This window comes from Hypanus sabinus, chromosome 24 (assembly GCF_030144855.1).
Source record: "Hypanus sabinus isolate sHypSab1 chromosome 24, sHypSab1.hap1, whole genome shotgun sequence".
In the NCBI taxonomy this organism is placed as follows: domain Eukaryota; kingdom Metazoa; phylum Chordata; class Chondrichthyes; order Myliobatiformes; family Dasyatidae; genus Hypanus; species Hypanus sabinus.
Genome location: NC_082729.1, coordinates 38,343,764 through 38,367,119, shown reverse-complemented (window position 1 = coordinate 38,367,119; position 23,356 = coordinate 38,343,764). Strand labels below are relative to the sequence as shown.

At 50.5% G+C, this 23,356-nt stretch overlaps 1 protein-coding gene across 1 annotated transcript in view; it reads left to right on the top strand.

Annotated features, from left to right (window-relative positions):
- LOC132380750 (IQ motif and SEC7 domain-containing protein 2-like) overlaps positions 1–23,356 on the top strand; it is a gene marked incomplete at its 5' end in the record, with an annotated part of 56,673 nt that overhangs the window by 5,999 nt on the left and 27,318 nt on the right. Inside the window, 1 exon segment of the mRNA XM_059949742.1 lies at positions 164–330. Coding sequence (XP_059805725.1) covers positions 164–330 — 167 coding nt within the window.

Below are 23,356 nucleotides of genomic sequence, written 5' to 3'. Positions count from 1 at the left end.
GGTAACATCCTCTTGGCCCTATACCCGTCCCTGTCTCTGTGACCACTTCCAGCCCCGCTGCTGCCCCCCCGCATGCCCGCAGACGGGCAGATCCGACGGTCCGGTCCACACTGACGTCCCTGGGGGTCTGGTCTGATGCCTCGCGCCCTGCCGCCCTCCCCAGCCAGCGGTACTGCATCTGTAATCCGGCGCTGGTGCGTCAGTTCCGCAACCCGGACACCATCTTCATCCTGGCCTTCGCTATCATCCTGCTCAACACCGACATGTACAGCCCCAACGTCAAGATGGAGCGCAAGATGAAAATGGACGACTTCATCAAGAACCTGCGGGGTGAGTATCTGTCTCTGTCACGGGGGTGTGGTGGGGTGAGTATCTGTCTCTGTCACGGGGGTGTGGTGGGGTGAGTATCTGTCTCTGTCGGAGGGGGTGTGGTGGGGTGAGAATCTGTCTCTGTCACGGGGTGTGTGGTGGGGTGAGTATCTGTCTCTGTCACGGGGGTGTGGTCGGGTGAGTATCTGTCTCTGTCCGAGGGGGTGTGGTGGGGTGAGTATCTGTCTCTGTCCGAGGGGGTGTGGTGGGGTGAGTATCTGTCTCTGTCGGAGGGTGTGTGGTGGGGTGAGTATCTGTCTCTGTCGGAGGGGATGTGGTGGGTGATTATCTGTCTCTGTCGGAGGGGGTGTGGTGGGGTGAGATCTGTCTCTGCCACGGGGGGTGTGGTGGGGTGAGAATCTGTCTCTGTCACGGGGGGTGTGGTGGGGTGAGTATCTGTCTCTGTCACGGGGTGTGTGGTGGGGTGAGTATCTGTCTCTGTCACGGGGTGTGTGGTGGGGTGAGTATCTGTCTCTGTCACGGGGTGTGTGGTGGGGTGAGTATCTGTCTCTGTCACGGGGGTGTGGTCGGGTGAGTATCTGTCTCTGTCCGAGGGGGTGTGGTGGGGTGAGTATCTGTCTCTGTCCGAGGGGGTGTGGTGGGATGAGTATCTGTCTCTGTCGGAGGGTGTGTGGTGGGGTGAGTATCTGTCTCTGTCGGAGGGGATGTGGTGGGTGATTATCTGTCTCTGCCACGGGGGGTGTGGTGGGGTGAGAATCTGTCTCTGTCACGGGGGGTGTGGTGGGGTGAGTATCTGTCACTGTCGGAGGGGGTGTGGTGGGGTGAGTATCAGTCTCTATCGGAGGGGGTGTGGTGGGGTGAGTATCTGTCTCTGTCACGGGGGTGTGGTGGGGTGAGTATCTGTCTCTGTCGGAGGGGGTGTGGTGGGGTGAGTATCTGCCACTGTCACGGGGGTGTGGTGGGGTGAGTATCTGTCTCTGTCGGAGGGGGTGTGGTGGGGTGAGTATCTGTCTCTGTCGGAGGGGGTGTGGTGGGGTGAGTATCTGTCTCTGTCGGAGGGAGTGTGGTGGGGTGAGTATCTGTCTCTATCGGAGGGGGTGTGGTGGGGTGTGTATCTGTCTCTATCGGAGGGGGTGTGGTGGGGTGTGTATCTGTCTCTATCGGAGGGGGTGTGGTGGGGTGAGTATCTCTCTCTGTCACGGGGGTGTGGTGGGGTGAGTATCTGTCTCTGTCACAAGGGTGGAGTGAGTATCTGTCTCTGTCACAGGGGGTGTGGTGGGGTGAGAATCTGTCTCTGTCACGGGGGTGTGGTGGGGTGAGTATCTGTCTCTGTCGGAGGGGGTGTGGTGGGGTGAGTATCTCTCTCTGTCACGGGGGTGTGGTGGGGTGAGTATCTGTCTCTGTCGGAGGGGGTGTGGTGGGGTGAGTATCTGTCTCTGTCGGAGGGGGTGTGGTGGGGTGAGTATCTGTCTCTGTCACAGGGGGTGTGGTGGGGTGAGTATCTGTCTCTGTCACAGGGGGTGTGGTGGGGTCAGTATCTGTCTCTGTCGGAGGGGTTGTGGTGGGGTGAGTATCTCTCTGTCGGAGGGTGTGGTGGGGTGAGAATCTGTCTCTGTCACGGGGGTGTGGTGGGGTGAGTATCTGTCTCTGTCGGAGGGGGTGTGGTGGGGTGAGTATCTGTCTCTGTCACGGGGTGTGTGGTGGGGTGAATATCTGTCTCTGTCACGGGTGTGGTCGGGTGAGTATCTGTGTCGGAGGGGGTGTGGTCGGGTGAGTATCTGTCTCTGTCACGGGTGTGGTGGGGTGAGTATCGGTCTCTTTCGGAGGGGGTGTGGTGGGGTGAGTATCTGTCTCTGTCACAGGGGGTGTGGTGGGGTGAGTATCTGTCTCTGTCACGGGGGGTGTGGTGTGGTGGGGTGAGTATCGGTCTCTTTCGGAGGGGGTGTGGTGGGGTGAGTATGTCTCTGTCACAGGGGGTGTGGTGGGGTGAGTATCTGTCTCTGTCACGGGGGGTGTGGTGGGGTGAGTATCTGCCTCAGTCGGAGGGGGTGTGGTGGGGTGAGTATCTGTCTCTGTCGGAGGGGGTGTGGTGGGGTGAGTATCTGCCTCAGTCGGAGGGGGTGTGGTGGGGTGAGTATCTGTCTCTGTCACGGGGGGTGTGGTGGGGTGAGTATCTGCCTCAGTCGGAGGGGGTGTGGTGGGGTGAGTATCTGTGTTGGAGGGGGTGTGGTGGGGTGAGTATCTGTCTCTGTCGGAGGGGGTTGTGGTGGGGTGAGTATCTCTCTCTGTCGGAGGGGGTGTGGTGGGGTGAGTATCTGTCTCTGTCACAGGGGTGTGGTGGGGTGAGTATCTGTCTCTGTCACGGGGGTGTGGTGGGGTGAGTATCTGTCTCTGTCGGAGGGGGTGTATTGGGGTGAGTATCTGTCTCTGTCACGGGGGGTGTGGTGGGGTGAGTATCTGTCTCTGTCGGAGGGGGTGTGGTGGGGTGAGTATCTGTCTCTGTCACGGGGGGTGTGGTGAGGTGAGTATCTGTCTCTGTCAGAGCGGGTGTGGTGGGGTGAGTATCTGTCTCTGTCAGAGGGGGTGTGGTGGGGTGAGTATCTGTCTCTGTCACAGGGAGTGTGGCGGGGTGAGTATCTGTCTCTGTCAGAGCGGGTGTGGTGGGGTGAGTATCTGTCTCTGTCAGAGGGGGTGTGGTGGGGTGAGTATCTGTCTCTGTCACGGGGGTGTGGTGGGGTGAGTATCTGTCTCTGTCACGGGGGGTGTGGTGGGGTGAGTATCTGTCTCTGTCACGGGGGGTGTGGTGGGGTGTATCTGTCTCTGTCGGAGGGGGTGTGGAGGGTGATTATCTGTCTCTGTCACGGGGGGTGTGAAGGGGTGAGTATCTGTCTCTGTCGGAGGGTGTGTGGCGGAGTGAGTGTCTCTGTCACGGGGGGTGTGGTGGGGTGAGTATCTGTCTCTGTCACGGGGGGTGTGGTGGGGTGAGAATCTGTCTCTGTCACGGGGGTGTGGTGGGGTGAGTATCTGTCTCTGTCGGAGGGGGTGTGGTGGGGTGAGTATCTCTCTCTGTCACGGGGGTGTGGTGGGGTGAGTATCTGTCTCTGTCGGAGGGGGTGTGGTGGGGTGAGTATCTGTCTCTGTCGGAGGGGGTGTGGTGGGGTGAGTATCTGTCTCTGTCACAGGGGGTGTGGTGGGGTGAGTATCTGTCTCTGTCACAGGGGGTGTGGTGGGGTCAGTATCTGTCTCTGTCGGAGGGGTTGTGGTGGGGTGAGTATCTCTCTGTCGGAGGGTGTGGTGGGGTGAGTATCTGTCTCTGTCACGGGGGTGTGGTGGGGTGAGTATCTGTCTCTGTCGGAGGGGGTGTGGTGGGGTGAGTATCTGTCTCTGTCACGGGGTGTGTGGTGGGGTGAGTATCTGTCTCTGTCACGGGTGTGGTCGGGTGAGTATCTGTGTCGGAGGGGGTGTGGTCGGGTGAGTATCTGTCTCTGTCACGGGTGTGGTGGAGTGAGTATCGGTCTCTTTCGGAGGGGGTGTGGTGGGGTGAGTATCTGTCTCTGTCACGGGGGGTGTGGTGGGGTGAGTATCTGCCTCAGTCGGAGGGGGTGTGGTGGGGTGAGTATCTGTCTCTGTCGGAGGGGGTGTGGTGGGGTGAGTATCTGCCTCAGTCGGAGGGGGTGTGGTGGGGTGAGTATCTGTGTTGGAGGGGGTGTGGTGGGGTGAGTATCTGTCTCTGTCGGAGGGGGTTGTGGTGGGGTGAGTATCTCTCTCTGTCGGAGGGGGTGTGGTGGGGTGAGTATCTGTCTCTGTCACAGGGGTGTGGTGGGGTGAGTATCTGTTTCTGTCGGAGGGGGTGTGGTGAGGTGAGTATCTGTCTCTGTCACAGGGGTGTGGTGGGGTGAGTATCTGTCTCTGTCACGGGGGTGTGGTGGGGTGAGTATCTGTCTCTGTCGGAGGGGGTGTATTGGGGTGAGTATCTGTCTCTGTCACGGGGGGTGTGGTGAGGTGAGTGTCTGTCTCTGTCGGAGGGGGTGTATTGGGGTGAGTATCTGTCTCTGTCACGTGGGGTGTGGTGAGGTGAGTATCTGTCTCTGTCACAGGGAGTGTGGCGGGGTGAGTATCTGTCTCTGTCAGAGCGGGTGTGGTGGGGTGAGTATCTGTCTCTGTCAGAGGGGGTGTGGTGGGGTGAGTATCTGTCTCTGTCACGGGGGTGTTGTGGGGTGAGTATCTGTCTCTGTCACGGGGGGTGTGGTGGGGTGAGTATCTGTCTCTGTCACGGGGGGTGTGGTGGGGTGTATCTGTCTCTGTCGGAGGGGGTGTGGAGGGTGATTATCTGTCTCTGTCACGGGGGGTGTGAAGGGGTGAGTATCTGTCTCTGTCGGAGGGTGTGTGGCGGGGTGAGTGTCTCTGTCACGGGGGGTGTGGTGGGGTGAGTATCTGTCTCTGTCACGGGGGGTGTGGTGGGGTGAGTATCTGTCTCTGTCGGAGGGGGTGTGGTGGGGTGAGTATCTGTCTCTGTCGGACGGGGTGTAGTGGGGTGAGTATCTGTCTCTGTCACAGGGGTGTGGTGGGGTGAGTATCTGTCTCTGTCACGGGGGTGTGGTGGGGTGAGTATCTGTCTCTGTCGGAGGGGTTGTGGGTGTGTGTCGGGTGAGTATCTGTCTCTGTCACGGGGGTGTGGTGGGGTGAGTATCTGTCTCTGTCGGAGGGGGTGTGGTGAGGTGAGTATCTGTCTCTGTCACAGGGGTGTGGTGGGGTGAGAATCTGTCTCTGTCGGAGGGGGTGTGGTGGGGTGAGTATCTGTCTCTGTCGGAGGGGGTGTGGCGAGGTGAGTGTCTGTCTCTGTCGGAGGGGGTGTGGTGGGGTGAGTATCTGTCACTGTCGGAGGGGGTGTGGTGGGGTGTGTATCTGTCTCTGTCGGAGGGGGTGTGGTGGGGTGAGTATCTGTCTCTGTCGGAGGGGGTGTGGTGTGGTGAGTATCTGTCTCTGTCGGAGGGGTTGTGGGTGTGTGTCGGGTGAGTATCTGTCTCTGTCACGGGTGGGGTAAGTATCTGTCTCTGTCGGAGGGGGTGTGGTGGGGTGAGTATCTGTCTCTATCGGAGGGGGTGTGGTGGGGTGAGTATCTGTCTCTGTCACAGGGGTGTGGTGGGGTGAGTATCTGTCTCTGTCACAGTGGTGTGGTGGGGTGAGTATCTGTCTCTGTTGGAGGGGGTGTGGTGGGGTGAGTATCTTTCTGTCGGAGGGGGTGTGGTGGGGTGAGTATCTGTCTCTGTCACAGGGGGTGTGGTGGGGTAAGTATCTGTCTCTGTCGGAGGGGGTGTGGTGGGGTGTGTATCTGTCTCTGTCGGAGGGGGTGTGGTGGGGTGAGTATCTGTCTCTGTCACAGGGGGTGTGGTGGGGTGAGTATCTGTCTCTGTCACGGGGGTGTGGTGGGGTGAGTATCTGTCTCTGTCACAGGGGGTGTGGTGGGGTAAGTATCTGTCTCTGTCACAGGGGGTGTGGTGGGGTAAGTATCTGTCTCTGTCGGAGGGGGTGTGGTGGGGTGTGTATCTGTCTCTGTCGGAGGGGGTGTGGTGGGGTGAGTATCTGTCTCTGTCGGAGGGGGTGTGGTGTGGTGAGTATCTGTCTCTGTCGGAGGGGTTGTGGGTGTGTGTCGGGTGAGTATCTGTCTCTGTCACGGGTGGGGTAAGTATCTGTCTCTGTCGGAGGGGGTGTGGTGGGGTGAGTATCTGTCTCTGTCACGGGGGGTGTGGTGGGGTGAGTATCTGTCTCTGTCACGGGGGGTGTGGCGGGGTGAGTATCTGTCTCTGTCGGAGGGGGTGTGGTGGGGTGAGTATCTGTCTCTGTCACGGGGGTGTGGTGAGGTGAGTATCTGTCTCTGTCACGGGGGTGTGGTGGGGTGAGTATCTGTCACTGTCACGGGGGTGTGGTGGGGTGAGTATCTGTCTCTGTCGGAGGGGGTGTGGTGGGGTGAGTATCTGTCTCTGTCACAGGGGGTGTGGTGGGGTGAGAATCTGTCTCTGTCGGAGTGGTGTGGTGGGGTGAGTGTCTCTGTCGGAAGGGGTGTGGTGGGGTGAGTGTCTCTGTCGGAGGGGGTGTGGTGAAGTGAGTATCTGTCTCTGTCGGAGGGGGTGTGGTGGGGTGAGTAACTGTCTCTGTCGGAGTGGTTATGGGTGTGTGTCGGGTGAGTATCTGTCTCTGTCACAGGGGGTGTGGTGGGGTAAGTATCTGTCTCTGTCGGAGGGGGTGTGGTGGGGTGTGTATCTGTCTCTGTCGGAGGGGGTGTGGTGGGGTGAGTATCTGTCTCTGTCACAGGGGGTGTGGTGGGGTGAGTATCTATCTCTGTCGGAGGGGGTGTGGTGGGGTGAGTAACTGTCTCTGTCGGAGGGGTTGTGGGTGTGTGTCGGGTGAGTATCTGTCTCTGTCACAGGGGGTGTGGTGGGGTAAGTATCTGTCTCTGTCGGAGGGGGTGTGGTGGGGTGAGTATCTGTCTCTGTCACAGGGGGTGTGGTGGGGTAAGTATCTGTCTCTGTCACAGGGGGTGTGGTGGGGTAAGTATCTGTCTCTGTCGGAGGGGGTGTGGTGGGGTGAGTATCTGTCTCTGTCACGGGGGTGTGGTGGGGTGAGTATCTGTCTCTGTCACAGGGGGTGTGGTGGGGTAAGTATCTGTCTCTGTCACAGGGGGTGTGGTGGGGTAAGTATCTGTCTCTGTCACAGGGGGTGTGGTGGGGTAAGTATCTGTCTCTGTCACAGGGGGTGTGGTGGGGTAAGTATCTGTCTCTGTCGGAGGGGGTGTGGTGGAGTGTGTATCTGTCTCTGTCGGAGGGGGTGTGGTGGGGTGAGTATCTGTCTCTGTCGGAGGGGGTGTGGTGGGGTGAGTATCTGTCTCTGTCGGAGGGGGTGTGGTGGGGTGTGTATCTGTCTCTGTCGGAGGGGGTGTGGTGGGGTGAGTATCTGTCTCTGTCACAGGGGGTGTGGTGGGGTAAGTATCTGTCTCTGTCACAGGGGGTGTGGTGGGGTAAGTATCTGTCTCTGTCGGAGGGGGTGTGGTGGGGTGAGTATCTGTCTCTGTCACGGGGGTGTGGTGGGGTGAGTATCTGTCTCTGTCACAGGGGGTGTGGTGGGGTAAGTATCTGTCTCTGTCACAGGGGGTGTGGTGGGGTAAGTATCTGTCTCTGTCGGAGGGGGTGTGGTGGAGTGTGTATCTGTCTCTGTCGGAGGGGGTGTGGTGGGGTGAGTATCTGTCTCTGTCGGAGGGGGTGTGGTGGGGTGAGTATCTGTCTCTGTCGGAGGGGGTGTGGTGTGGTGAGTATCTGTCTCTGTCGGAGGGGTTGTGGGTGTGTGTCGGGTGAGTATCTGTCTCTGTCACGGGTGGGGTAAGTATCTGTCTCTGTCGGAGGGGGTGTGGTGGGGTGAGTATCTGTCTCTGTCACGGGGGGTGTGGTGGGGTGAGTATCTGTCTCTGTCACGGGGGGTGTGGCGGGGTGAGTATCTGTCTCTGTCGGAGGGGGTGTGGTGGGGTGAGTATCTGTCACTGTCGGAGGGTGTGTGGTGGGGTGAGAATCTGTCTCTGTCGGAGGGGGTGTGGTGAGGTGAGTATCTGTCTCTGTCACGGGGGTGTGGTGGGGTGAGTATCTGTCACTGTCACGGGGGTGTGGTGGGGTGAGTATCTGTCTCTGTCGGAGGGGGTGTGGTGGGGTGAGTATCTGTCTCTGTCACAGGGGGTGTGGTGGGGTGAGAATCTGTCTCTGTCGGAGGGGGTGTGGTGGGGTGAGTATCTGTCTCTGTCACGGGGGTGTAGTGGAGTGAGTAACTGTCTCTGTCGCAGGGGGTGTGGTGGGGTGAGAATCTGTCTCTGTCGGAGGGGGTGTGGTGGGGTGAGTATCTGTCACTGTCACGGGGGGTGTGGTGGGGTGAGTGTCTGTCTCTGTCGGAGGGGGTGTGGTGGGGTGAGTATCTGTCTCTGTCGGAGGGGGTGTGGCGAGGTGAGTGTCTGTCTCTGTCGGAGGGGGTGTGGCGGGGTGAGTATCTGTCTCTGTCGGAGGGGGTGTGGCGGGGTGAGTATCTGTCTCTGTCGGAGGGGGTGTGGTGGGGTGAGTATCTGTCTCTGTCGGAGGGGGTGTGGTGGGGTGAGTATCTGTCTCTGTCACAGGGGGTGTGGTGCGGTGAGTATCTGTCTCTGTCGGAGGGAGTGTGGTGGGGTGAGTATCTGTCTCTGTCGGAGGGGGTGTGGTGGGGTGAGTATCTGTCTCTGTCGGAGGGGGTGTGGTGGGGTGAGTATCTGTCACTGTCACGGGGGTGTAGTGGGGTGAGTATCTGTCTCTGTCGGAGGGGTTGTGGTGGGGTGAGTATCTGTCTCTGTCGGAGCGGGTGTGGTGGGGTGAGTAACTGTCTCTGTCACAGGGGGTGTGGTGGGGTGAGTATCTGTCTCTGTCACAGGGGTGTGGTGGGGTGAGTATCTGTCTCTGTCGGAGGGGGTGTGGCGGGGTGAGTATCTGTCTCTGTCACAGGGGGTGTGGTGGGGTGAATACCTGTCTCTGTCACAGGGGGTGTGGCAGGATGTGGGTAGGGAGGAGGTGGCCCTCTGTCAAGGTCTGAGAAAACCTACTACAGATTTTGTTTGTGTGACCATTTTCTAAATCTAGATCTATTTTTTGCAGGCATTTTCAGGAGCATAAAGAAATATAATAGAATTTATGAAAAACTGTATAGCACTGTGTAAAAGTGTTCGGCACATGTGTATAGCTCGGGTGCCTGAGACTTTTGTACAGTACTGTGTTTATTAGCGTGAAGCAGAGAGCAAGTTTGTGAACCCGGCAGCATCAAAGGATGTTGGGAATGTTGTGGATGCCAGAATTCCGTGGGAGGGGTGTGGGGCAGGAGGCAGAGACTGAAATCACAGGCCGACTGGCGGCTGTGTGCATTTTTTTTCTGCCTCAAAGTGAGCGTAGAAGGCTTTGTTCTCATCTGGGAATGAAACCTGTTGCTTGGCTTTGCTTTATCGGAGGAGATAGCATTCCCGTTACCAATAAATCGAGTCCTCAAACCCCGACAGCATCCTTGTAACGTTTGTCCAGACTCTTTCAATCTTATTGATACCTTTTCTATAGGTGCAGTGCTGTGCGAGGGTGTCAGGCACATGTATATCACTCGGGTGTGTGAGTACGGTATTTGTCAACGTGGAACGGAGAGCAAATTTGTAAATCTGGCGGGAGCAAAGGATGGTGGTAAAGGCAAGGGTGGAGTGCGGTGGAAGGGGTGTGGGACAGGAGTTCCAGGGGTGGGGGCTGTGAGACAGGTGCAGACACCCCCCAGCCCTGAGACAATAGGCAAGGTCATTTGATTCCAAACAATTGGTTTATTGATCATTACAGAATGTCTCTCTGGTGCTTCCCACTCCCTTCCCTCTCTCTGCCCCCTTCCCACTCCCAGTCCACAATAGAAACCTGCATCAGAATCAGGTTTATCATCACTCACACATGACATGAAATTTGTTTTTTTTTCGCTGCAGTGCAGCACGGTACAACACACAAAATTACTACAGTACTCTGCAAAAGTCTTAGGCACTATAGCTATGTATATAAGTGCGCAGGATTTTTTTGCACAGAATCAGAATCAGGTTTATTATCACCGGCATGTGACATGAAATTTGTTAACTTAGCAGCAGCAGTTCAATGCAATACATAATCCAGCAGAGAGAGAAAAAAATAATAATAAATAAAATAAAACCGAATAAATAAACAAGTAAATCAATTATGCATATTGAATAGATTAGTAAAAAATTTGCAAAAACAGAAATTCTGTATGTTAAAAAAAGTGAGGTAGTGTCCAAAGCTTCAAAGTCCATTCAGAAATCGGATGGCGGAGGGGAAGAAGCTGTTTCTGAGTCACTGAGTGTGTGCCTGCAGGCTTCTGTACCTCCTACCTGATGGTAACAGTGAGAAAAGGGCATGCCCTGGGTGCTGGACGTCCTTACTAATGGACGCTCCTTTCTGAGACACCTTTTCCTGAAGATGTCCGGGGTACTTTGTAGGCTGGTGCCCAAGATGGAGCCCACTAGATTTACAACCCTCTGCAGCTGTATCTAAACAAAGACTAGCAACCAATGTACAAAGGAAGACAAATTGAGCAAAACAATATTGAGAACTAGAGTTGTAAAGAGGCCTCGAAAATGAGTGTGCAGATTGTGCAATCAGTTCAGTGTTGAGGTGATTGAGTGTTGAATGATTGAGCCTGATAGTTGAGGGGTTATAACTGTCCCTGAACCTGATGGGACCTGAGGCAGATGGTAATAGCTAGAAGAGAGCATGGCCTGGATGGTGGGGGTCAATGACGATGGATGCTCCTTGTAGATGTGCTCAGTGGTGGGGAGGGCTTTGCCTGGGATGGACTGGGCCGTGTCCAACGCTTTCCGGAGGGTTATCCACTCTTGGGTATTGGAGTTTCCGTACCAGGCCGTGAGTCAGTGCTCTCTCTACTACACATCTGTAAGAAGTTTGTGAAGGTTGTAGATGATGTGCTGAATCTGCACAAACTTCTGAAAAAGAAGAGGTACTGTCATGCCTTGTTTATGCAGGTCCTGGGGCAAATCCTGTGAACTTTTCTTTCTTTTTCTTTTTCAATCTTTTTATTGATTTAAAAGTATAAGGATAAATGCAAATCAGAGGAGAGGTTACCTCAAATACATATTTCAATAATAGTACAAACAAAGAAAGGAATATACATGTAGTGATGTGCTACACACAGCGCTGAAATAACGACACACAGTTGGTAAGTTGTTTCGAGACTAGTTTATTCAAACTTGGCAGCGCTGGCATTTAAATCCCTAGCGCCCGCCCTCTCCGGGTGGAAATGACATCAGAGGTGCATTACCAAAGTCTCCCTCCACGTGCTGGCTATTTGTGAGCCGGTTCACCTGCGCAGAAAGTGGGTCACCACATAACCTGCCCCCCCCCCAGAACCGGCGATACACCCCCCCCCCCCCCCCAATGTCCACAGTCTGGATCAGCCTCTGTTTGGGAGGTCTGCCTCTGCGCGGTGCCTGAACCTCGACCGGCTGCGCCAAGTCCACGTGGGCTGGTTTGAGTCGGTCCACCGTGAAAACCTCCTCTCTCCCCCAACGTCCAGCACATGCGTGGACCAGTCGTTGTTGATCACCTTGAATGGCCTTTCGTATGGCCGCTGTAGCGGTGCCCGGTGTCCGCCCCTTCGTACAAACACAAACTTACAGTTCTGCAGGTCCTTGGGTACATGGGTCGGGGTCCGTCCGTGCTGTGAAGTTGGTACGGGGGCCAGGTTGCCGAGCCTTTTGCGTAGTCTGTCCAGGACTGCTGTGGGTTCTTCCTCTTGCCCCCTTGGGGCTGGTATGAACTCTTCCTGGGACGGCCAGGGGCGCACTGTACACCAACTCGGCCGACGAGGCGTGCAGAGCCTCTTTGGGCGCTGTACGAATTCCAAGCAGGACCCAGGGAAGCTCGTCCACCCAGTTAGGTCCTCTCAGTCAGGCCATGAGAGCCGACTTCAAGTGATGGTGGAAACGCTCCACCTGTCCGTTCGCCTGTGGGTGGTAGGCAGTAGTGTGGTGCAGTTGCGTTTCCAACAGGCTGGCCACAGCTGACCACAGGCTGGAGGTGAACTGGGCGCCTCTGTCGGAGGTAATGTGGGCCGGTACCCGGAAACATGCTACCCAGGTTGCGATCGGTGCTCGGGCGCAGGAATCAACAGATGTGTCGGTGAGCGGGACCACCTCTGGCCACCTCATGAACCGGTCTACCATCGTTAGGAGGTACCACACTCCTCGGGACACTGGTAGGGGGCCCACGATATCCACATGAATGTGGTCGAACCTCCGGTGGGTGGGTTCGAACTGCTGCGTCGGGGCTTTAGTGTGCCGCTGCACCGTGGCTGCTTGGCACTGCGTGCACTTTCTGGCCCATTCACTGACCTGCTTGCGAAGTCTGTGCCACACGAACTTGCTGGAGACCAGCCGGACGGTTGTCCTGATAGATGGGTGCGCCAAACCGTGTATGGAGTCGAAAAGTCGCCGCCTCCAGGCTGCCGGGATGATGGGGCGAGGTTGGCCTGTAGCCATGTCGCACAGGAGGGTCCTCTCACCTGGGCCTATGAGAAAGTCTTGCAGCTGCAAACCCGAGACTGCGGTCCTGTAGCTGGGCATCTCGTCGTCTGCCTGCTGCGCCTCTGCCAGTGCTGCATAGTCCACCCCCAGGGACAGGGCCTGGACAGCTGGTCTGGAGTGTGCATCTGCCATGACGTTGTCCTTTCCTGAGACATGCTGGATGTCGGTCGTGTACTCGGAGATGTAGGAAAGATGTCGCTGCGGCGAGCTGACCAGGGATCGGACACCTTCATGAACGCGAAGGTCAACGATTTGTGAATGCGGCAAACGGCCTGCCTTCTAAGAAGTACCCAAAGTGCCGGATTGCCAGATACAGTGCCAACAGCTCCTAGCCAAAAGCACTGTACTTGAGTTCGGGTGGTCGTAGGTGCTTGCTGAAGAATGCCAGGGGTTGCCAGCGCCCCTCGATGAGCTGCTCCAGCACCCCACCGACTGCTGTGTCGGATGTGTCCACCGTGAGTGTAGTTGGAACGTCCGTTCTGGGGTGCACCAGCATCGCAGCATCTGCCAAGGCTTCCTTGGCTTTAACGAAAGCGGCCGCGGCCTCCTCGTCCCAAGTAATGTCCTTGCCTTTACCCGACATCAGGGTGTACAAAGGGCGCATGATACAGGCTGCTGAGGGGAGGAAACGGTGGTAGAAGTTCACCATACCAACTAACTCCTGCAGGCCTTTGACCGTTTTGGGCCAGGCAAAGTGGCGGATCGCGTCTACCTTGGCGGGTAGAGGTGTTGCCCCGTCTTTGGTAATCCTGTGGCCCAGGAAGTTGATGGTGTCGAGACCGAACTGGCATTTGGCCGGGTTGATCGTGAGGCCGAAATCACTCAGGCGGGAGTAGAGTTGACGGAGGTGGGACAGATGCTCCTGGCGCCTCCTGCCGGCTATAAGGATGTCATCCAAATAGATGAATGCAAAGTCCAAGTCGCATCCATTAGCCCATGGAACGTCTGTGCGGCATTCTTCAGGCCGAACGGCATTCGGAGGAACTTGAACAGGCCGAACGGTGTGATGAGTGCTGTTTTGGGGATGTCTTCAGGGTGCACCGGGATTTGATGGTATCCCCGGACGAGGTCTACTTTGGAAAAGGTTCTTGCCCCGTGCAGGTTTTCTGCAAAGTCCTGTATGTGCGGCACGGGATAGCGGTCTGGAGTTGTAGCCTCGTTCAGTCTGAAGTAGTCGCCGCATGGTCTCCAACCCCCGGCTGCTTTGGGCACAATGTGCAGGGGGGAGGCCCATGGGCTGTCGGATCACCAATTCCTCCATCCTCTTGAACTCCTCCTTCACCAGGTGGAGATTTTCCGGGGGGAGCCTTCGTGAGCAGGCGTGGAAGGGTGGTCCCTGGGTCGGGATGTAGTGCTGTACCCCATGCCTGGGCATGGCTGCCGTGAACTGCAGTGCCAGAATCGATGGAAAGTCCGCCAGGATTCTGGTGAATTCGTTGTCTGACAACGTGATGAAGTCCAGGTGTGGGGCTGGCAACTTGGCTCCACCCAGGGAGAATGTCTGGAAAGTCTCGGCATGTACCAGTCTTTTCCCTTGCAAGTTGACCAGCAGGCTGTGAGCTCGCAAGAAGTCTGCCCCCAGGAGTGGTTGGGCCGCCGTGGCCAGTGTGAAGTCCCACGTGAACCGGCTGGTGCCGAACTGCAGCTGCACTGTGCGGGTGTTGTAGGTCTGTATCGTGCTGCCGTTTGTGGCCCTCAGGGTGGGTCCTGGCTTCCTGTTGCGGGTGTCGTACCCCGTCGGGGGCAAGACGCTGATTTCCGGTGTCGACCAAGAAGCAGCATCCCGACTGTTTGTCCCAGACGTACAAGAGGCTGTCCTGGTGGCCTGCCACCATAGTCACTAGCGGCAGCTGGCCCTTGCAGGGCAGGCGACAATGGTGGGCTTTTGTGCCCCACCGCTGGTGGTAGAAACACCACTGTTCTCTGTCCTCCTCACTCCTCACTCCTGTTGTGTGCGCCCCCCTGCCGGGCCTGGTCTGGTCTGCTGTTGGGCGTGTGGCCTGGGAATCTGACCGACAGACGCCATGCTCTCCCTCTTGGCTTTCCACAGCACGTCTGCCCGGGCCGCCACCTTCCGGGGGTTGCTGAAATCTGCATCAGCCAGCAGCAGATGTATGTCCTCAGGCAGTCACTCTAGGAATGCTTGCTCGAACATGAGGCAGGGCTTGTGTCCGTCAGCCAGGGCCAGCATCTCGTTCATCAATGCTGACGGCAGCCTGTCTCCCAAACCGTCCAGGTGAAGCAGGTGGGCACCCCGCTCACGCTGTGAGAGGCCAAAGGTCCCAATGAGCAGTGCTTTGAATGCTTCATATTTGCCTTCTTCCGGGGGTGACTGTATGAAATCTGCAACCTGGGCGGCTGTCTCCTGGTCAAGGGCGCTCACCACGTGGTAGTAACGCGTGGAATCAGAGGATATCTGCCGAATCTGGAACTGGGCTTCTGCTTGGCTAAACCACACGCGTGGTCGCAGCGTCCAGAAAGTCGGCAGTTTTAGCGAAACTGCGTGAACAGATGAAGAGTCGGTCATCTTCGGTCCAAATCCCGTTTGGACCGTCGGGGTCACCAATGTAGCGATGTGCTCCACACAGTCGGTAAGTCGCTTCGAGACTAGTTTATTCAAACTTCGCGGTGCTGGCATTTAAATCCCTAGCGCCCGCCCTCTCCGGGCGGAAATGACATCAGAGGTGCATTACCAAAGTCTCTTCCCGCGCGCTGGCTATTTGTGAGCCGGTTCGCCTGCGAAGAAAGTGGGTCGCCACAATACATCGTCAAAATCATATATAGTATTAAGCTAATATAAAGAAAAAAAAGAACCACATCTCCTCTTAACAGTCATAGAAAAAAAGACTCAAAATTTCTGTTATTGAGAGAAAAAAACCACTAAACTTACCTATAACAAAAAAAAAAGGGACTGGGAGCCCATTTTGAGGATACAGTTTAAAAAAAAGGGGGGATAAAAAAACCCTTCAGGTCAAATCTAAAACTTCATGGAGGAAAAAAAAATTAATTGAAAAAGTAAAAAGAATTAGATCATATGAAAATATTGAATAAAAGGTCACCAGGTTTGCTCAAATTTAAAAGATGTATCAAACGTCCGACTCCTAATTTTCTCCAAACTTAAACACGACATAATGGAGGAGAGCCAGAAAAAAAACAGTCGGTGGATTGGGATCCTTCCAGTACAATAGAACAGCTCTCCTAGCCAATGAAGCTGAGAAAGCTATCGTGCGCTGAGCGGAAGCAGGAATATTTCCTGCTTCCATTGGAACAATTCCAAAGATTGCCTTAAATGAATTAGGTTGTAGGTCCAAACCTTATGAATTTTCTAAAAACATCTCTCCAAAAATGATTTAACTTTATGCAAGACCAAAACATATGAGTTAGGGTAGCCACCTCAGTGTTGCAAATACCACAGGTGGGATTTATATTAGAAAAAATATGCGCTAGTTTATCTTTTGACATATGCACCCTGTGCACTACCTTGAACTGAATCAAGGAGTGACGGGCGCAAAGAGATGAATTGTTAACTAAATGACAAACTTTATTCCATTGTCTGAAAATGACTCCTGAAGTTCCAATTCCCAAGCACGTTTAACCTTATCATTAGACACCATTCGTAAATTCAATAGCCGTTTATATATAATGGCTATCAATCCTTTTTGAAATGGATTAAGCTGAAAAATAACATCTGTCATATTTGGTAAATGAGTAAGTGGATAATTCGGTAATAAATCATGTAAAAAAATTCCCAACTTGTAAATATCTAAAAAATTGTGCATTAGATATGTCATATTTGTCCACTAGCTGCGAAAAAGACATTAAACAAATCTAGAAATGTTTTTATTCCTAGTTTTCCATGTTAAAAAGGCCTTATCTAAAATTGATGGTTTAAAAAAAATAGTTAAAGTGGATATTACTAGAAAGAACGAAGTTAATTAAGTCAAAAAATCTGTGAAACTGAAACCAAACTTTTAACGTATGTCTAACAATGGGACTGAGATCTTGTCTACCAATCCCAGAAAACAAAAGGGAAAGAAGAGCTTCCAGTAAAGAAGCCAAAGAGAACCCCCTTACCAAATTCTTCTCCAAGTCCAACCATGAAAGACAGTCCTGGTTATCTATACAATGAATCCAAAAAGTAATATAATGAATATTAATTGCCCAGTAATAGAATCTAAAGTTTGGTAAAGCCAAGCCTCCTTTTTTTTTTAACTTTTGCAGTAAAGGTTTACTCACTCTGGAACTCTTATTATTCCAGATATTAGACAAGATCATAGAACCTATTCTATCAAAAAACATTTTCGGGACAAAGGATGGAACAGCTTGAAAAGTATTTAAAAATTTCAGTAAAATTGTCATTTTTATAGCACTTATTAGACCAATTAACAACATCGTCATAGGCGACCATTTGGAAAGCATTTGTTGTGTATATTCAATTAAAGGAAGAAAATTATATTTATATGAATCTTTAAAATTTTTAGTAATTTTAATACAAAGATAAGTAAAATAATTTTAGCAATATTAAAAGGTATTTGATCATATTGATCAGAATAATTATTAATAGGAAATAATTCACTTTTATGTAAATTTAACTTATATCCAGAGAAAGTACTAAATTCGGAAAATATGGATAACATAGAGGGAATAGATTTCCTAGGGTCTGAAATGTAAACTAATAAATCATCTGCGTATAACGAAACCTTATGTACTTTATCCCCGCTCTTAATACCCTGAACAGAGTTGGAGTCCCTGAGAGTGATAGCAAGTGGTTCTAAAACCAAATTAAATAATAAAAGACTAAGAGGACAACCCTGACGAATTCCTCTATATAGTCTAAAATAAGGAGCGTTTTGATTGATAGTTATGAGTGCCGCCATTGGGGTTTGATCAATTTGATCTAAGAAATAAATCCCGAACCAAAGTTAAATCTCTCCAAAACCTGAAATAAATAAGGTCATTCCACCCTGTCAAATGCTTTCTCTGCATCAAGAGAAACAGTCCATTCATATTCTTTAACTGAGGGAGAATAAATGATATTTAACAGTCTTCGAATATTAAAATGTGAATACCTATTTTTAATAAATCCAGTTTGATCATTTCAAATAACAGTAGACAAAATATTCTCAAGCCTATTAGCCAGAATCTTAGAGAGAATTTAAAAATCCTCATTCAATAAGGAAATTGATCTATAGGAGGCACATTCATGTAGATCATTTCCTTTTTTTAGGAATCAATGAAATTGATGCCTCATAAAAAGTTTTTGGAAGATTCCCAGAGGATATACAATCAGTGAAAGTTTGACAAAGATGTGACGTAAGCATTTCGTAAAAGTCTTATAAAATTCCATTATACATCTGATCCCGGAGCTTTCCCTAAATGCATAGAGGATATAACCCTAGCTATTTCCTCTTGTTTAATAGGCACATCTAGTGTATTAATATCTTGAATAGAAATTTTATGTATATTTTTGCAAAAATCTATTCATAACGATAGTATTATCAGAAAATTCAGATTTATAAAGATTAGAACAGAAATCCATAAATATCTTATTAATTTCATGAGGATCTAATGTTTCAGTTCTATATGGTTTATGTATTTTCAAAATCTGTCTTCTGACCATATTTGCCTTCAACTGACCAGCCAGCAATTTACCTGATTTGTCATCATGTATATAGAATTGACTTAAAAAGTTGCTGCTCAATGGGGAAGGTCAAAAGCAGATCATGCTGTGTTTGGAGTTCAACCCTTATATAGATCTTCACTAGGTCTTACTGAATACGCTTTATCTATCTCTCTAATTTTATTAGTAATCACTGAAAGTTCTGCTTTGGTTTTCCTTCTTAAACTTGCTGAATATGAAATTATCTGTCCCCTAAGAAAGAATTTCATTGCATCCCATATAATCAAATTTGACATACCTTCAGTTGTATTAAGTTCAAAAAAATAAAGAAATTTGCTCCTTGATAAAACTAACAAAGGTTGGATCATGTATCAATACGGGATTCAATCTCCACTGTGACATTTTCAAAATATTATCAGAGAGCCTCCAAGTTAATTTCATAGGTGTGTGATCTGACAACACAATGATGTCATACGCACAGTTGATAACAGAATACAACAGTTGTGTATCTAGAAAAAAAATAATCAATTCGTGAATACTTATGATGTACATGTGGGGGAAAAAAAAGGAAAATCTTTGTCATTAGGGTGCTTATATGTCCAGATATCGACCAAGCCATATTCTAATAGAAAAGAATTAATACAAGTTGCCACTTTATTGGGAAGCAACGGATTGATTGATGACCTGTCAGTCGACAGGTTAAAGTCACCACCCATAATCAACTTATATTCATTTAGATTCGGGAGCGCGGAAAATAGCTTCTTAAAAAATTCAGGACTGTCTAAATTAGGTGCATAAACACACACCAAAGCTACCTTTTGACCACATAACAAACCAGTGACAATTAAATATCTTCCAATTAAACCAGTAACAATATTAAAATGTACAAAAGGGATTTTAGAGTTAACAAAAATAGATACCCCTCTAACTTTATTTATTGATAAAGAATAATATAAAGGGCCCTTCCAGAATTTATAAAAGCGATCTTCATCCTGTTTCCGTAAGTGATTCTCTTGCGCAAAAATAATATCCGCATGAAGTGTTTTTAATTTCTTAAAAATCTTTTTACGCTTAATAGGATGATTCGTGCCGTTCAAATTCCAAGGAATTATATTAATTTTATTAGCATCCATGTTTAAGAATGCATTTAAAATTTTATAAAGAAAGCTATTGTGCAAGTGCAAACTAGATCCAAAAGAAAAAAACAGCACTGGCTTGTCCAGAAGTAACAACATGGTTAATATAAGATATACCCTCTCAGAACTGCCCAGTCGAGAAAAAAAACTATTCTAATAGCCCCACCCCTTTCCCCCCAAAGCCTGAGAAGCGATCCAATAGAAAGATCGCATGCTAACCTATGATTCCTAACCCCAATCTCCATTTTGCAGCTGTATTAACGAAGTTATACGTTTACCCCACCGATTTTAGACAATAAAAATAATGAACAAATTTCAGATGTTGTAATGTCAAACAATAGTTAAAACGTAACTGGCGACGGCTATCTTAAATTCATCTAAAGTTTATTAATCATGTATTCAGAAAAGGATAAATCCAAGGAAATGATATATTACAACTGAAATTGTTAAAAAGTACTTGGAAATCATACAAAAAAGGTAAATATATATATCAAACCCAAAGCTATATTAATATTAAGGCAGGCGAAAAAGGATTAAATCAACCAGGTCGTGTGAGGACATCCATAAAATGCGGAACAGATTTTCTTCAAAGCAACTGTAAATATATACTAATTATTAACAAATTTAAAAACAATTAAATCAGCCAAGTCCTGTACGGACATCCATAAAGCATAGAACAGACTTTCCTCAAGGCATCTATAAACCTGTCCCAGCTCGGAGTTACCTATTCAAGTTACATTCAGCATAGACTTAAATCCCTTAATAAATTCCCACCCTTCATCTGGAGAATTAATCCTTTGTGGCCGAGAGTCAGGCGGAAAAATTATCAGACGTGCCGGATAACGAACCATCAATTCCTGGTATTTCCTTCTTTCGGCAAAAACCTCAGGAGCAAAGTCCTCCACTAAACAAACTTCTGTTGCATTGTAGATTAGCTTACCCCTTTTCCTTGTCCCTCGGAGTATAGCTTCTTTGGTTGTAAAATAGTGCAAGCAAAGTATCTGTGGTCATGGACGCAATTCGGTTCAGGGTTTACATCATGGAATTTGATGAGTATTGAGTACAGGGTTCGCTTTAAGAATCTCGCTAAAAAGTGAATATAGCATATCTGAAAAGAACTTTAAACAGGACACCGGTTTCAGTATTTTCAGGCAAGCCCAATATACGTAAATACCTCCTGCACATTCTGCTGTCTAAATCAATCGATTTTTTCTTTGTTCTTGATAGTTCCAAAGTAACTTTATTAATTTTCTTTTCCATAGATGACATCTTCAATTCTTGCTTGTTAATAGTTTGCCTGACTGATTCCTGTTCCCCCTCAGTTCAATAAATAATCTGTTTGACCGTCTGAAATTGAAAATCCAAATTCTTCAAAGATTCTTGAACAGTAGAGATGGATTTTTCAAGCTTTCCATTAACATCTGTCAGTTTATTAATCTTTGTGTTAAGTGAACCAAATTCAAGTTCCATATCTTGTATTGAACAGAGTATTTTTTCTAAAGTAAAAGGTTCCTCCGATTTCTTTATTTGTTCCGTTTCGTGAAGGGTCTTGCCGCCTCTCAATTCAATACCAGATCGATCGACTTCCTGCCATCATAATTAAGTCATAAGTCCTTCAACAAAAGTAGTGAATCTTCAAACTTAAGACGGATCTATCAGTGGAATGTAAGGTGTGAAAGATAGAACCGCGGTGAAAATGTGCCTCACTCCATTTGCTGCAAAATGGAGTCTCCCCTGTGAATTTTTGGAATTGAATTGACTTTATTTCTTGCATCTTTCACATACATGAGGAGTAAAAATCTTTACATTACGCCTCCATAGTATTTTATAATAGAACAGTCAGTGTAACATAGAGTACACTCAAATCAGTGTGAGTTCATCAGTCTGATGGCCTGGTGGAAGAAGCTGTCCTGGAGCCTGTTGGTCCTGGCTTTTATGCTGCAGTACCGTTTCCCGGATGGTAGCAGCTGGAATAGATTGTGGTTGGGCTGACTCGGGTCCCAATGATCCTACGGGCCCTTTTTACACACCTGAATAGTGGCCCTTTTTTCACACCTGAAATGTCCTGAATAGTGGGAATTTCACATCTCCAGATGCGCTGGGCTGCCCGCACCACTCTCTGTGACTGAGTGAGGTACAGTTCCCATACCAGGCAGTGATGCAGCTAGTCCGGATGCTCTCAATTGTGTTCCTGTAGAAACCAACACCGAGGAATTTAAAGTACTTGATATAACAGCAAGGAATTTAAAGTTACTGATCCTCTCCACCTCTGATTCCCCCAGTGAGGACCTCGGTTTTCCTCCTCCTATAGTCAATAATCAGCTGACATTGACTGAGAGGTTATCAACCATCCCCTATCTCCCCATTTCCAGGGTCCAGAAGCCTCCCCACCACCTTCACCGTAAACGGGTTCCCACCTCTCCTGCCGTGATCAGCGTCCGTGAGTGAAGAACGTGGAGCTGCACGGGGCAGGGACGGGCCCTTCTGTGCCAAGTTAAACCCCTCAGCCTGCGCGTGACCCTGGCCAGCATCCTAGTGAACTCCTTCCACCCCTCTCTGAAGCTTCCAGGTACTTTCTGCAATGAGGTGACCAGGACTCAGTCTCAGGCTTATTACCGCTGACACATGCGGTGAAATCACGCAGAGTGCGGCAGCATGATGGTCGACGGCCCCTCGCGATCCACCGTCTGTAAGGAGTTTGTACGTTCTCTCTGTGGCCGTGCGGGTTTCCTCCCACGGTCCCTGGACATACGGGTTAGGGTGAGTGAGTCATTGGCTTGCTACGTTGGCGACGGTATCATGACAACACTTCTGAGCTGCCTCCCAGCACATCATTGGATGCGAACGACTCACCTCGCGGTACGTGTGAAAATAAAGCTAATCTTTCAATCTTATCATTTGTTTTGTGGTAGCGGCGTGGTACGTTTAAAAAATTACTATGTTACAATTTAAAAATATTGCAATTGAGGAGTGGTGAGGTAGTGTTGATGAGTTCAGTGTCCAATCAGAAAGTGATGGTGGAGGGGAAGAAGCTGTGCCTGAATTGTTGAGTGTGTGCCGTCAGGCTCCTGTACCTCCTCCCTGACGGTAGCAACGAGAACGGGGCAGGTCCTGGTTGGTGAGGGTCCAATGACGGATGCCGCCTGTTGAAAGAAGTCCTCAATGCTCCAAATGTGGCCAAACTGAAGTTTTATAGAGCTGCAGCATTCTTTCCTGTCGCTTGTACCCCACTCCCAAACTGAGCATCACACTTACCCTATTGTTTTCCGTCCAGCTGTCCTCATCATAGGGAAACTTTAGAGAGGGTGCGGAGATTTACCAGGATGCTGCCTGAGGAGAGATTACGTGAGCTGGGCTTTTCTCTTTGGAGTGAAGGAGGATGGGAGGTGACTAGATAGACGTGTACAGGATGATAAGAGTAGATAGTCAGGATGAAAATGGCTAGTACGAGGAGGGGCACAATTTTAAGCTGTCTTCTATACTTCATAAACTTCTTATTCCCCTCTCTGTCCTCTTCCCTCTTTTCATCATCTCACTCTGGGTCCCCTCCTCCTTCCCTTCCCACCGCCCCTATCAGATTCCTTCCTCTCCAGCCCTTTACCTTTCCCACCCATCACCTCCCCCTGGTGTCCCTCCTCCTCCACTTCCTCCCACGGTCCACTCTCCTCTCCTATCCGATTCCTTCCTCTCCAGCCCTTTACCTTTCCCACCCATCACCTCCCCCTGGTGTCCCTCCTCCTCCACTTCCTCCCACGGTCCACTCTCCTCTCCTATCCGATTCCTTCCTCTCCAGCCCTTTACCTTTCCCACCCATCACCTCCCCCTGGTGTCCCTCCTCCTCCACTTCCTCCCACGGTCCACTCTCCTCTCCTATCCGATTCCTTCCTCTCCAGCCCTTTACCTTCCCCACCCTCCTGGCTTCACCCATCACCTTCCACCTATCCTCCTCCCACGTTTTTACTCTGGCGTCTTCGCTCTTCCTTTCCACCCCCGGAGAAGGGTCTCAGCCCGAAACGTCGAATGCTTATGCTTATTCCGTCTATGCTGCCTGACCCGCTGAGTCCCTCCAACATTTTGTTTGTGCTTTTAAGGTGATTGGAGGGATGTCGGAGGTAAGTTTTTTTTAACACAGAGAGC